Raw genomic sequence first — 16,337 nt, 5'->3', positions numbered from 1 at the left:
AACCAATTTTCCATTTATAAAACTCAATTAAAGTGTTTTCCTTTTCCTTCCCTCCACCCAAGAGGTTTTCAACTGCTATTTTGTGCACAAAAAAATGTCAACTCTGATTCAATGGCGTAATGAGGGTGTCCAGTGTCCAGGGGCAAAACAATTTTGCGCCCCCTCTCTCCCACCCAAGTGCTTACGGAAGTGATACTAGTGGAAAGAAAGATAGGGAAGTGGTATATCGTGAGAAAGGAAATAAGGGATTATAAGAAGTTGTGACCCTGTTTTCCCGCCTGATACAGATATCCCCCCCCCCCCTTACACTTACAAATATGATGATTCGGATACGTGATAACAAAGAAAAGATCATGCATCATGCTCGAGATCTGGGGCACCGTCCAGTGCAGTGCAAATCCAAAAAAAACCCACGAAGCTCTGAAATGGGGGAAACCTTTCGAGGGGGAATCACGCCCAATTTCCTGACTACTTTTTAGGAACAAATGGTGTTTGTAAATCGGGAGATTATGTGCACAAACTCAGCATTATGCAGGCGTTATTCATGGCAAATAGTAAAATAAAATGCTCGAAATAATATTCATTCTTTGCAAAAGTAACCATTAACCGTTCAGGCTCACTCAGCAACTCCTCTTCCCCATAGCAAGGTACTCCGCAGACTGTCTCTTTCTCCCACACAACCCCTTCTTCCTCTTTCCTCTCTGCCTTTCCTTGGCTGTTGGCTCTCGATCCTATCTCGTCATTGTTAGCTTTTCGGGACATACTTGTGTCTTGTGTCCCCCCCCCCGCATTAGGTCAAACAATCACCCAAATACGCTGCTTGCACGACACGTCTGGAAGAAACACGCGGGGATTGAGCCGCAGACATGATCGGTGACGGCGGGACCTTGGAAACAGGTGACGGTGCTTCACCAGATACCAAACCAGGTGCAACCGATACTGGAGGAACATCCGGGTCCACAGACAGAGGGACTGCTGATCGGAATGTGGTCACGGGCACGTCGATTGATGAGGACACATCGAAACGGAAGAACGGAATCGGCAACGTATGAATGATCTTCCCACGAGCCAACAATTGATTTACATGCCATTTCCAGGTAAGACCGGCCAAAGTATGAACAAGGGAGTTAGCCGGTCAAAAAAGAACTCGGATCACAGTAGCCGGTACCCATTTTTTTTAGTGAAAATAGCCTCGCGCGAAAATTGCCTGGTCTATCGTGAACGAACGAACATTGGTAACAACTTCCGGTGCGCAAGGTCGAAGCAAATGTCGATGCGACTACAGCTGTCGGCCATACATGTAAAATGCAGGCGTTTCCTGTGTAGTCGAATGCATCAAATTACGATAGGCATGCAAAAACACATCGACCCGACTCTGCACAGATCATACCGCTTGGCCCCCGATGTAAGGCATGTTTCAAAGCTTTGACAAATGACTAGACGTAGCCATTTGGCGCTGGGTGGTAAGGCACTGACCTCAATGTGTTTGATACCATGACCACACATGAACACAGCAACCATCTAAGACACAAACTGTGGAACAGTGTCCGAAACTACAATCTCCAGAACACCTTTGTTCACAAAAATACTCTGTCGATGCTCCACCATGTTCTCTGCCAAGATTGACTGCATGATAGCTTCTTCCAGCCACTTTGAGTAAACGTCAATCACCACCAGGAACATATGGCCCATGACCGGCCGGCCCCACAAAATCCATATGAACACTCTGCCACAATCTATCGGTGGGCAGCCATAACAATGAGATATGTGAGGGATTATCAGCATCAGTTCGACACATAGCACATGCTTTTACCGTCCGCTCGATATCCGCATCAAGCCCGGGCCACCACAACAAACTCCGGGCTAAACTCTTCATTTTGACCACACCTAAATGACCCTCGTGCAAATCATTGAGAGAGCGCTGATGTAATGAAGCAGGAATGACCACCCTCATGGCCCACATTACACGACCACCTTGAGCTAAAGATAGCTCGGACACACGCAACACATATGGAGAATATTCTGACATCAAGGGCAACTCGCACAAACACCCTGACAATACAGTGTGCGCAACACACGACAAAATGGGATCATGACGAATGGCAGCGTCCATGTCCGCAGTGATTACCGGATCAGACTCAAACTATTCGAACATGTACACCTCATCCTCATCTGTGGGTTCAGTGCCGACCTTAGGAGATGACAATCGAGACAGGCCCTCGCAGTTATATGCACTGAGGAAGAGACACCATCTCTGTAGCCACGTAGCAGTAGTTATTGGATTGCCTTTCTGAGGATTGAACAAGAACCGAAGGGGCTGATGACCAATTTGTAGGAAGATGTTTCGACCTATCAATTACAGATGAAACTTCAACACACCTCATGCCGGACTCAGTGCCTCATGCTCAATTTGAGCGTAATTCTGCTCTGCGGTCATCAGAGCACGTGACACAAAACACACCGGACGCTCAGTACCGTCACTCAATACCTGAGACAAGACGGCACCGATCCTTAGATTTCTGCCACATTGCCAGAACTGAAGCGATACCGAAACAGAGATGGGTATACTGGTACGTACCCTACTATGTAGTGATGGTAAGGAGGTGATGATCCACTGGTGCGATCTCGAGATGGAAGTGGGCATCACGCAACTCCAACTTCGTGAAATACCGACTCCCCGCCAACTTCAAATATATCTCATCAATGGATGGCAGTGGATACTGCTCTACGCACAGGTTGGTGTTAACGGTTGCTTTAAAGTCACCACACAGACGGATACCTCAATTACGCTTCAGCACTGTGACCATGGGTGTTTCCCACTCAGAGTGCGCCACCAGTTCAATGACACCTATCTTTTCCAATCGGTCGAGTTCCACTTTGATCCAACCCTGAACAGCATATGGCACAGGTTGAGGATGACAGAACCATGGACTAACAACCTCTTGAGCAATGATGAGCTTCCCAAGGTCAGGCCTGAATAGAACCTTGTGTTTTTCCAACATCCCCTCCAACCGGGAAGGAGACGAAAATGATGAATGAACACTGTAAATGTCTGCCCAATCCAGACAAATTGTGTGCAACCAGTCACTACCCATGAAAGATGGTCCCGAACCATCAACCACATGCAGAGGAAACATTTCTTGCTGTTCCCAATAACGAACCACTGCAACCATGATCACACTGACAGAAACCTCAAAGGGGTAAAATTTGCAGCTGTCATCATCAGAAATATGCCAAGTTGATCAACCTCACTGCTCACTTTTATATTGACCACATTAACCGATTATGGTGCCTGGCCCTGTCAGCCTGTCCTACCACACCGGTGACACACTGCATTCCAAAATGGACAGTTCCGGTGACAGTGTGAACTACCACAACCCTGACAAGACTGCGGTTGCAACTGGCCCTGCGATTTTGAGCTTTCTCCGACTGAAACGAGGGGGTGAGGGGAATCCCAGCTCCCCGCCCCTCCCCCCCCACCCTTTCCTCAGATCTCGACCGTTGATGGTCCAATGAAGTTGAAAATTTGCATACGCATGGATTATCACGTAATAAACACGATGGTAATTTTTTTTTTCATCATATGATAATTTGCCTAATTTTTACCTCTTGAGTATGCAATATGCTAATTTTATGCATTTTGTACCGAAACCTACAATTCTTGACTTTGGATACATGGGATTGCATGAAAAGTGAACAATATCAAATAATTATGTTTCTCAAGTTGAAATTCATCATGTTTACCGATTATAACCCTTATTCATGTGTCTGTTGCACATAAACATGTGCAAAAATTGCAGGTTTTTTTTTTAGGACATGTGACACCTGAATAGTAAGTCCGATTTGGATGTATGTGGTATCAAAATGTGCTCAAGACCTTGGAGAAAACAGCCATGAGAGGAGAATTTGAAATTCCCAGGGGTTGCAAAAAAAAAAAAAAAAAAGAGTATAGGAAAGGGGGGGGGTGCTCCCAGCCCCTCACAAGTGCAGTTGGAGTTAAGCAGTATATGATTGTGGAACTGCTTAATTTCAATGAACACAAACCTACAGTTTAGCAGTACTTTGTCTCTGAATTTGGCAAATTGTACAGAATCTCGTCCCGAGTGCGCATGCGCAGAGGAGTAACGGAATTGTTTTACTCCGTCTGTCTATCTGGCAGTCAAAATTGAAAATCATTTCAAACAGGGAACTTAATGTTTTAAGGACATCATAAAGGACACAAAACATCAGGCACAAATAACTAATGTAACATGTTAAATAAGGTGGTGTACAAGACGCTGCACCAACAGCGGTAAGTTTCCAATTTTTTTTTTTTCCACAGCCTATAAAACCTTTCATTTCAATTTGATTACATACTTGAACACTATAGAACACAAATTGCCTTATTGGCACTTTTATAAACCTTTCTGTATCACAGTACGTACTTGTAACACTATTTAAACCGTCTCATGCCTTGAGGGCAGAGTAACAGTGAGAGTCATCATTCAGACAAATATGGTGGTACCTTGCACTGTTTGTTTAGTGCAAAATGCAAAGCAAGGGTTTAAAAGACCTTTCCGATGTCCTTTTCCTCAAAACGGTAAGGTGTTCTATGAATGCTCGAGTTATAGAAGTAAACAGCAGATGGATGTGTGTTAACCACTGCAGGAAGCAAGGAGAAGCTGACATTCTGCACGTTAATGACATCCCTCTTTTGTTCTGATGAATGGATACCATCCAAAATGTCAGCTTCTTGCTTCCAACAATGGTTAGCATACCTCACTTAACGACCTGTTATCATGTATCGTTTTACCTGTACGTCGATGCAGATCAACACTTGTCTTCACGAGCAAGACGAGTTCTTCATTCTATCTTTTTATTGTTTCTTTTGAGACCTCAAGTCGATTGCACAGACTACATTCAAGCCCTTATGACTGTTGCAGGGTCACACAGCCCTTGATCGGATCTATAAGCTTCGAAGGAATCATTTTTATCCTGGTTGACATCTCATCTTTTTCCACCCAGAGAGACTCTCAATTGCCTCACTGTTCCATTTGTATTCAACGCATTTTTTTTTTTATAATCGATATTAGTATCTCCACCAGCTTTCTTTCAAGCGAGTCACAAATAATGAAGATTTTCCTCAAACACTCCAATATTCCACGTATGACCGGCACATTTTGATGGTACGTGCCGGCGTCTTGTCTTCTCTTCGGTCTTCCTTTAATTTATGACTTTTACTTCTGTGAACTGGATGTGGAGAGGTTTTTTGAGTCAATCCCTCCATTTAATGTCTTATGTGTTTACATTAAGTGCATATTGCCTCATGTATCATGCCATTTTGTCGATAACAATTGTGCCGCTTTCCCCTGACAAAGCGGAGGTATCTCCATAAAGAAAAAAGTCGATATTATAATTTTATTTTTGCAGTTGAAGACCACTTTTCATCCTGTGCAATACCGTACTTTATAATAACAGTAAAAACCTCAAAATATTTCTTTGGAAGTTATATGATAAAGCTATCTCTTCATTTCATATCATTGTCATGCATCCCCTTTCCTTGAGCATATCCTGGATCTACATTCACTTCCATTGACATATCAGGAATAAAACCTCCAGCAGTTCCGTTAGCCAGCCTCTCGTCAAATGCAAAACTTCGGACCAGTGGACCTGTAGCTTATCTGGGCCCTGGCCTAATGCTGTAACCCAAACTTGGTAGCATTCTGATGGGTGGGTCTGAAGGAGAGGATTTTTAAAGGAATCAATGCGATTTTCCCAAAAGTTGACAAAGTCGGCCATTTTGACACACTTCTGGTCACGTGATCTGCATGACTTCCACAATATAATTAACATCCCTATATCCTACCATAAGGTTGCAACCAAGATTTGTTAGCACTCTGACAGGTGGGTCTAGAGAAGAAGATTTTGGAAGGAATTTGCGCGACCGCCATTTTGACACACTTCCGGTCACGTGATCAGCATGGCCTCCGCAATTTAACATCAGGACCGTGTCATAATGTTGTGACCCAATTAGGTCGGATTGTGACTGGTGGGTCTGGAGAGGAAAATTTTTGAAGGAATTTATGCGATTTTCGCAAAAATTGACAAAGTCGGCCATTTTGACACACTTCCGGTCAAGTGATCGGCATGACGTCCGCAATTTAGCATCTCTACCCTGGCCTAATGTTGTAACCCAAATTTGGTAGGATTCTGACTGGTGGGTCTCGAGAAGAATATTTTTCAAGAAATTTACTAAGATGGGCATTTTCACACACAAGAACAGTCCTGTTCTTGTTCAGAGAGGAATGTCAGGAGAGGAATGTTGCTGCAACATTTCAGCTGGATCGGCCCAGCGGTTTGGCCGGAGAAGTCGAAAAAGGAGACGCACGGACGGATGGCGCGTGATGACAATACCTTATCTGGAAAGTAAATTCCAGATTAGCTGAAAACAAACATTATCATCGATTTCTTCAATTTCTCGATTTCTGATGCAGAAGCAAGCGTCGTCAAACATTTTCCAAAATAAATCATTTAAGAGTGTGGTATTTGTGTGTGTATCAGCTTTGAATTAAATTTTGACAGCAAGGAACAATCAGCAAGATTTAGGTCGGTATGTTAGCAGTCTATAATCAAAGGTCTTTGCTCTATTTTTATTCCAGTGATGGCATCTATTTTGAAGTAATACAGTACTCCATTTTGCTTGGATTTGAAATGATAATCGTGTTGCCCGAGTCGTAAAATTCCCTGGGTGTCGATGCTCTTCGTGCAGCTTCGCGGAAGAATGGAATTTATGTGTTGTGAAGTAATCATGTGCCTGGTTGCCAAGTGGCTTGGTTATTTTTTTGGGGGGGGGGGGGGGTGAGGGTGGCAGGTGAATGGAATTTCCCATTATTTTGACAGCTTGGATTTGAATGGAATTATACGACCTATTTGGCCTCCATCACACCTGTGCTACACCTCCATACTCTCTTACCTCTAACAGCTCATCTAATCAACAACTAAAACAAAAACAAAAATCCCAATAGCACACATTAATCATTTGATGGGAGTGACAAGGTTGGACTCGGGGACAATGGCACAGCAAGTGGGAAACAGCCTGGCGGGCGGGCAAACACTGATCACATTGCAAATGGTTTTCCAAAATGTGTTTTTCTTAGTTTAACTATATTATCCACAATTTGATCATCAGGGTAATGATAATCCTCAACAAAAGTTTTGCCAGTTATGAACAAGCGAATGAAGACATACCATGACGCTCTCCTTCGGCGCCAAGCTCTTTAGTCACAGAACTGACGACATGTAGATCAGGAAAGAGCACCACTCCATCGGATAACTCTTCGGCAGAATGTGCCAAGTGGTCTGTGCCACCTAAGGAGATGCGGGGATCTTCAGCACGCAGTACCTGTACGAAGGCCTCAACATCTGGCACTGCCACACAGGCTTCTGCGGCACAACTGGAATGCAGGAAAGAAGTAGAAGTGAGAAAGAGAATAAGGAACAACCAGTGTGAAAGCAAGAAAGAGCCAGTTGATGTTGCATCATATAAAATGCCATACTTTAAAAGGTGAGGTTCGGCCAGCTGTCCCGCATGGCACCATTTGCTGTTAACATTGAAGTATCATGGTGCATTGAAATAAAAAAGGCCATTGTATGGTGGTACCTCGGCCAAATTCAAAATTATAACCCTGATTACATTTGAAATGGATGAGCACCATCATCACCTGTTTACCGTTCTCATCTGAACCAACCACTCGCCTCTGAGCAGTCTCACCTGTGTTCGAATTTCAGCCCAGCTACTACAAACTGTCATCCTGGTGCATTTCATGCAGGGAAGTTCATCAATGTGTATGCTGTCCCATGGATGGATGTCGAACTGGGTGTCCTGTCTGCCCGCATTAGTTGGTGGACGTTGAAGGTCCCACAGTGTTTTTGCAAAGAGTAGGCGAGCTATCACTGGCACCCTGACCCAATTACAAATGACTGCCCTAACTTACAAAGGGCGAACGAAGCGAATGAAACATCGAACATCAGCAGCACAGCAACACTCCCAGCCATGATGCAAATGTGTTGCACACAAAATGATGTTGATCTAATCCAATGGCTCATGATGCTCGGATCCCAGGTCCAAGTACCATGGACTACATGCATTTTCCCACTGCCTATTAACATCCTCAAAATTCATTTAAAACGTACGGTGACGTCTCTAATGTCTTCGTCACGTGCGTGATTTCTGTGCAAGTTCCACAATGAACCGAAGATCGACGTAAAACAAAAAATTCCTGACAAATATAGGGAATAAGGAAGACAGACAGACACAAACAGACAACAAAAGCAATAATTGAGAGCGAAGCAATGCGTAGCAAATAGCAAAATCCAAATGGGATTATATTAATAGGGAATGCGCAGGTTGCTATTAAATGAGGTATCAGTGCCCCCTCATAGGTGGATTGCTTTATCAGGTGCAATTTGCTTCCTTTGTCGAAGAGAATGGGCCCAGCACGTTTCCTCATCATTTGGCATTCCTAATGCACCCTTATTGATACCAAAGGATTACAGACACAGGTGGCAATATTAACAATGCTCGACTGCTCGGAACAAACATTAGCGAGGAATGTAGCAATTAGTCAATACGGAGCTGCCTGCTGCTCACAGGTAAGATAAATCACCTGGTACTAAAGCAATTTTGTTTTTGGAAGAACACCACTCTCCTATTGAGCAGCAAAGTTGTGATTAAGTTGAGTCAAAACGCTTGAGACACTCTGTGTAGGATTATTATCTAAGAGCTCTCAATCCATCCCAGTCTACAAAATCCCATTGAGCCAGTTTTGATGTGATGACGACAAAATGCCCTCCTGATGCTACAAAGTAATGTGCTGCATCGGGGAGTAGACAGTTCTTGTTTCCGACGACATGTTAAGCTGGCCATCAAATTTAGTCACGATCAGATGCGGATCATAAAGATGCCATGATACCTTTAAAAAAAATAAATAAAAAACAAGAGTAGGTGCCTGTACCCGAACCAAAACCAAATCCCTGCCATAATCTTCGGGGTCATTGCATTAGCAGCATAGTGCTAACCCAAACGGTATTTTAACCAGCAAAGTTAATTCGAAATTAAACTAACCCAGACAAATATTGATAAGCTCGATTGAAGATGTTGATGTCTCGATGCTAAAACCATTGACAAAGTCTGTCGTGCTTTTACAGATTCTCCTCTCGGTCATTCACATACAGGTCCCTCATATCACAATGTCCCTTTAAGGATTTTAAGCAGAAACAGTTATTTCACCCGATGGTCGTGGAGAGTTTGACTCGTCGTGGGCCGGGCGTCGGAAACTGCCGAGAGTTGATGTAGCCGATACGCTGCATGGCCCCCGTAAGCTGTGCGAGGTTGGGTCCAGATGCCTCCATACTGATCACCTGGTGACTCGGGTTGAACTGAACCTGAGGAGTGGGGGAGCCAGGGTGGAAGCGATACAAGTATATCCTCCACAAATTACTATCTCAACCTCAGGATTTAAACAACAGGACTTTTGGACTAAAGTCTGTCACGTTTATTATTCTTTCTTTAAGAGCAACCATTATCGATCAAACTACAGTCATACATTCAGGACTTGCATTCAGTTTGGTCGCCAAATATACAGGACAGCCAGCTTTCACCACCAATGTCAACTGCACTTGTAAAATCACTTACGTGCAGTTGATGTAGGCCCGGTCACACCTTGACGTTTTAGCCAACGTATGCCGATTTTAAAATTTTTTTTCTAAAACGCTGGCACACATTGAATACGTTATGGGTAAGTTTTGATAACATTGAGAGCACGCTGAAAAACTGCCATACGTCGTTGTACGTTGGCTTTAAACGTTGTACTTTTTGGTTGTCCTCAAATTTTTTCATGCTTGAAATTTCACGACGTATGCCGGCGAATGACTCACACGTTCCGCTACGCTGACCACAAGTTGTATGCACGGTCTGCGATCGTTGACAGACGTCAACACATGCTACTTGTAAGTTAATCATAAGTTGAGACACGCCGAGGTAATGTTTAGCGTACCCGAAACTTATTTCTAACCTATGATTAACGTGTTGTTGGCACGTTACGCGATCGTTGCCACACATCGACAGACATTACTTTTAAGTTACTCATAGGCTGAAAGACGTCGGTATAATGGATCGTCCTTGCGTCAGCGTCCACGGCCACGGCCAGGACACTTATTTGCAGCATTCTTCAAACTTTTCTTCGGCATGACGAGGATGTTCACACTTCGATGTCTAGCTTGGCTATGATTCCAATTGTCCATCGGCAGCGTCTATTTAAAATAGTCGAGTTTGAGCATTTTAACACGTTCAGAAGAAACGCTTCAAATTTCAAAACCCCAGCGTCAAAAAGCAAAGGAGAGTGACAGCAATTTAAATAGTTCATTGTAAACAATGAAAATAGATGAGTGGTACCGTTTAAAAGTCGTTGAGTGTAAAAAAAAATCCAATTGTTGAGCGCAAGCGTCTACTTTCAATTGTGGTGATGCAGCCATTTAAATCGTTGAGTGGCAGCCTATGAATAGCAAACCCTACGTCACCGGCAAAGATAAACTGCCGCACGATATGGATAAGTTAGGCTATCGTTGGGCATAGTTTGTGAACGCCGGCTTCACGATAATTATTCGTTGGTATATCGTATCTATAAGTAATCAAAGCGCTCTATGCACATTATTAGTTCATTGTGCATTTGTCCAACCCGTTATGAATAGACCTAAATCGTAAAAACAAGCTATAGCTCATTGTTGAAAAAGCCCCATAAAAAATTAGCCGCGAAGAACTTCGAACAATGCTGCAAAGATGTCTCCAACCCGTGGACACGCGGACGCAAGGAGGATCCATCATAATCCACACCCTCCCCCTCACACTCGCCTACTACTGCCAACATGAACAAACTACTACTAATACTAATATTGATACTGATACTGATACTGATACTGCTGACATGGACATCGACTCAAAAAGGACTCGAAAACACTGTTGGGTTCCCCTTTTATGAGCAGCATTTTTATATACCAATTCCCAAAATCGCTGGGAACACGTCTTTATATGGCAGTTGTAAGTTAGAAACACGTTCATTTATTTTTTTTTGTCGACCGGAAGACGTCATTGGAATACGTCTACATACGTCGATGTGTGTTGGGACTACGTAAAGAATTGGTTCAAAGCACGTCAAACATAAGTTCGAAATAAGTTTCGCGTAAAAAAGACATTACCGCGACGTGTTTCGACTTATGAGTAGCTTATAAGTAGCCTTTGTGGACGTGTGTAAGCGTCCACATATCGTGTGTAAAACTTATCCCCATCGCATGCGGAACGTGTGTCATACGCCGAGTACGTCCAAAAATTTTGAAGATGTTTAAAATTTCTTGACGTACTCTACTTACTACGACGTATGATAGCGTACTTTAGCGTTGTACTCACGTATACCAAACTTACTCATACCGTATTTGACGTGCCCCAACATTTTAGACACATTTTTCTTAGGTCGGCATACGCTGGCAAGATCGCCAAGGTGTGACCGCAATGTTGTCACTTTCATTTCTACGGCAGTTATGATTCGAATCGTTGTGCGTCAGCCTTTTAATAGGCTACGTCACGACATCGTCGGCGATGCGTGCAACGCGCTATGCCTAAGTTAGACTATCGTTGGGCATAGGTTGTGTAGGCCGACAACAGGTTCAGCATTCGTTGGTATAAGTTATCTATAACACAACGAAACGTTCTGTGTCCGTTACCAATGCGTTATACATAAGACCAAGTCGCTATGAATACGTCCGAATCTTTAAAAAAAAAAAACATCAAAAGTTCAACGTAAGCCAGCGTTTTACATACATTTTAATACGTTGCCATCGCTGGCTAAAACGTCAAGGTGGGACCGGGCGTTTACCGAGGCAGAATCAAAGAATTCCTGGATTGTTTCTTATTACGTGAAACATAGAACACCAGCGATTGGGAGCAGTTTCCTGCAATGCGCGCTCTTCTTAAATGGATGCACACCCTCCAACATGCTGACAACCTTTGAAGGAATATTGCTCCCTTCTTGTGTTTCTTTAACTGCGATTTTTGCAGAATGGATGTTGAACCAGCATCAATTAAAAAAAAAAAAGAATAAAATAGTTAAACAAAAACTGCCAACAAAGGACAAGTGCACAACTACTACGCTGTGTACTGTGTAATTGTTATGCTGTGGGACTCTGTTTGGATATTCGTTTCTTGCAGTATTGCATCTCATAAACATTTGGAAGCATTAACGTGGAACACTTGGTTCGCCACCCGTCCACCAGAAATGGAACTCATGGTACACGTGATCCATCACAGTTGAAGGTGATCAGAATCATTCAATGGGATTGTTGTTCGCATGCTTTGCTTCTGGTGAATGTAAAAAAAAAAAAACATGCCCAAATGTCTGCAAGCAGGTGAGCACAGTGAGCATGTGATATTGTGTCTGCATGTCACAGATTTCTGGAACAATCATTCCAAATTTTGGTAATTGTTCATTCTTGATTTACAGATGTCATTCTGAAACCCACACACTATGAACGGCACAGATAAATGTGTATTCGCACCTTACTTGGGAGACATGAAGCTTCTTTTTCGTTCATACGCAGCACAAGGCTGCAGAGTAGCATCACATCATTGGCTGAGGACACGGCTGTGCCACTGATGCAATGCCCCCTGTAGGTTAGGGCAGGAATTTGGAATTTGTTCATGGTGCCGACTCTTCATGGTTCATGGTGCACATAGCTCGCCTACTCTTGGCGAAGGACACCATGCGATCTTTAACATCCACCAACTAATGCTGGCAGATGGGATGCCAAGGTTAGCGTCCATGCAAGGGACGGCACTCGCATTGATGAATCACCCTGCCTGTGAAACACCAGCATGACATTTTATAGCTGGATCAGGATTCAAACCCAGGCTAGACAGCTTAGAGGCTAGTGGCCATACCTCTCGGAGTCGAGGTCATCCTGTCAGCCCAGGGATTAAGCAATATTTGGAAAGTAGATTGCATCATTGCATTAATGCACTGGGTCGGCTATGATGCAAAATAAATAAATAAATAAATAACAGCACGATGAAATCAATCTGGAAATGTTTAGATTCCACGTCATCATCACAGTTTGGTCCTGCAATCATTTTATAACCCCGTTCGGCTGATGAATACACCAGGCAGTGATGAAACGGTCAGTGCCACAAAACTGAGCAGTATCAAAAGGACATGAAATAAATAAATAAATATATATATACATATTATACAACAGTTTATGTTGATGTTAAAGAAAAGGACGAGAAGAGTAAAGGTGGAGAAATTGCAATTTTTGCACCCATTGCTTAGCTGAGACATTTGCAGGAAGCGAACAATGACTGAAAATGTGGACAGTTTGTCACGAAGCTCTTCAGCTCGAATCAGGGTATTTTGATTTTCGGGAAAAGTATAATTTTCTCCGAGTTGGCCTCGAAGAACATGCTCTATGTTTATAAAAACAACAGGCAAAATAAATCTGTGTCCCCTGTCAGATATATCTTGTAAACATGATTGAAGCAAGGATAACAATAGGGTACAGCTAAATGAGGTTAAAGCAGACAGAGAAACAAAGCGAAAACGAATTAAGAAAACGAGTAGTCTTCCACGGTCCAATTCAATCCTCACCGCAATGGCGGAAGCAAGGCGAGTGCTGGGCAAGTCAAGACTTTCTTTGCAGGCGTGGAGGCACGCGATGACGGATGCACTTTCGGCCCAACCAGGTAGCAACATGAGGCCGGCGAGGTCACCGCGCAGGTGCTGTGCAAACTGGGGTGATGGCAAATCGCCTCCTGTGTGCAATTATCCGCAAACACCGCAAAATGATAAAACAGACCGGACACAATGAACCCAATGGGGGTTCGTTCAAGTCTGAAAGGATTGCTGATAAAATCTGCCAACCTGGAAAAAAAATCTCTAATGAGCAAGGGGAATCAAAGCAGACGTGACGCTCGGAATCAAAGAAAAATAAATAAATTGGACAATCTTTAAAAAAAAAAAAATTTTTTTAATAAAGATTTTACGGTTCAATATTAAGATTGAGCATTTGCATACAAAACTGCTTTTGAACAAGCCTGGCTCATCATTGGGGTCTGCAAGGGGAAGAACTTTTCATTCAATTTAAAATATTGACCAATTTGGAGGCCAAAAACTTGCAAAGCTCCTAATTTGCACAAGTCCATGGCATAATGGTCAGAATATGCAGTACGAGTTTGGGAGGACAGAGGTTCGATTCGAACCACCACAGAGTCTTTCAGAAAATATTTTAAAGATGGTATGTGCCGCTTCCTCACTTGATGCTCAGCATTTAGAGGTGAAAGCATGGATAAACCCCATGGATTGGTCTCCCAAAGGTGGGGGATAATAGGGGGAGGGGAGTGAATTTATCCTAAATTTCCCCACTGACTGTGGGGATAACATAGATTTTACAAAGGTAACACTGTGAGGTCACCACCACACTATGAGCATCTCAAATCCTGCTCCCTCTATCCCTCTCCCCTCATTGATATTAAATCGATAAAATAATAGATTGAATGAATGTGCTGTTTACAGAGCAAAGGCAGGAAGGGCCAAAAATGGCATCTTCCTGTGTCCAAGTGCCTTGGATATCATTGGAAAGAAACGGTTCCGACGAGTGTGTCCTGGGAAGTTACGTCACTTCCCCCAAGGTCAACTGCTACGTTAGTCTGAGGTCAAGCCCGATGTTGTCTCAGGCCTCTGTCTGCATGTTTGTGCATAATTTGTGTAACGACTCCTCCACGAGCCTTCGACCCTGTAAAAGAAAGAACAAACTACGATTTTCCCTTGTACACAAAGATTAGTGCAAGTGGTTTAACCGCTCATGACCCCTGCTCGAGGGAAGGGGGGTATTGACACATTTTACCCTCCAGAAGGGAACGGGTGTTACTATTACGAAAAGGACACATGGTACTCCGTTCGTCACGCGAAGAAGAAGCAACATCTTGAGCTGAAAGTGGGTATATTGACACCATATTTCGCTCCCGGTGAGAGCCGGTATTACGAGTCATAAAAATAATCCACCCATGGCCCAAATGGGCACCAATTTATCACATGACAGAATATAAGTGGCAATACAGGCCTAAAAGCTGCAATTTCTACAAACAGATAAAAGTAGGAACCAGAAGTCACAATCAAATAAAGAAAAATAAAAAAGAATAGCAAAAGGTAAGTACCAGGCCTGATACTGCCTAATGGTAGAATAAATATAGCTGTCTTTCCCAGGAAGAGACGAGCGTGCTTTGTGTCAGAATATGAACTGCTCATCAAATTGAACAGAATTCTCAAAGAGTCACGACTGGCTATCTCATCTGGACAATGCTAAAGAACATGTCACTCTTTTTTTTTTATAAACCTACTATGACCCACCAATGGCTGGGCAGGTCAGCCAGCCAGAAAAGATAAAATCAAGTTGCTTCCTCGGCCATGGACGTGTCGCGATGATAAAACAGGGGTGAGCGCAAATGGTACGGTTAACAATGCATCAACGACAATGTCTCACCAAATCAATGCAAACAATTTGTGATGTTACGGACCAGTCTGTTCTTTTTATAAGATTTAATTATGATTGATGGTTAAGGTTACATCGTTTTCAGAATACTAATACTTTTGAACTCGAGAAGCTAATAAGGTAGTAAGATTTGCTGTTAAGTTTCAGGACTCAGGATAAGAGGAGTCACAACAATAGCAACAGTGAAAAACAACAACTTGGAACAGGAGGAAAAAGGAGAAAATGAGAAAGGATACGATCAAGGAAGAAGGCCGCGCTCCTCCGGGGCATACTTTCGGCTTTTACACTTTGTTTCCATCGGAGTGCATTCTATTTGTTTCCAACATTATCAGCGAAGAGGAGATTGGCGGGCTTTCTTGGTGCGAATCTGTGATGGTTCTTTGACCCGCCAAGCTCTTTGCCGCGACTGCTCAACTCTAACCCACTGTGTGCTGGTTCATTGAGGAAGATCAGTTCATCGTCGTATAGCTACCCTCGGAGGTATTCTTCTGCGCTGAACTTCGTCGGCCATTCGTTGGGCCTGCCTTTTGGACATCGTACTTCTCCTGTTATTTTGCCGACGATAACATCGCTGCACTGGTGCACTGCACTCTGCAGCGACATTTTGTGTGATCCACGTGCCATTACGAGAAGGTGATCAGCATGTTGGCCGGTGCCACCTTTCGGGTATTATTGTGCTGGAACCTCCCCTGTCCTTCAATCAAATCGTCCTCTCAATTTCGAGTTCCCATCTTCATTATCTGTGGTACGGATGTAACAGCTGAATC

General features: G+C 43.4%; 1 protein-coding gene across 1 annotated transcript in view; it reads right to left on the bottom strand.

Moving 5' to 3' along the window:
* CLSTN1 (calsyntenin 1) overlaps positions 1–16,337 on the bottom strand; it is a 197,785-nt gene that overhangs the window by 15,664 nt on the left and 165,784 nt on the right. Inside the window, exons 10-12 of the mRNA XM_085899036.1 lie at positions 13,671–13,834; positions 9,269–9,423; positions 7,228–7,433 (exon numbers count right to left, since the gene is read on the bottom strand). Of these exons, the coding sequence (XP_085755162.1) occupies positions 7,228–7,433; positions 9,269–9,423; positions 13,671–13,834 (525 nt within the window). The remainder of the gene's footprint in view (positions 1–7,227; positions 7,434–9,268; positions 9,424–13,670; positions 13,835–16,337) is intronic.

The sequence above is a fragment of the Eptatretus burgeri genome, chromosome 10 (assembly GCF_056783735.1).
Source record: "Eptatretus burgeri isolate ZD-2024b chromosome 10, Ebu_testis_v1, whole genome shotgun sequence".
In the NCBI taxonomy this organism is placed as follows: Eukaryota; Metazoa; Chordata; class Myxini; order Myxiniformes; family Myxinidae; genus Eptatretus; species Eptatretus burgeri.
The sequence above is the reverse complement of the archived record's forward strand: the minus strand, read 5'-3'. Positions and strand labels throughout refer to the sequence as shown.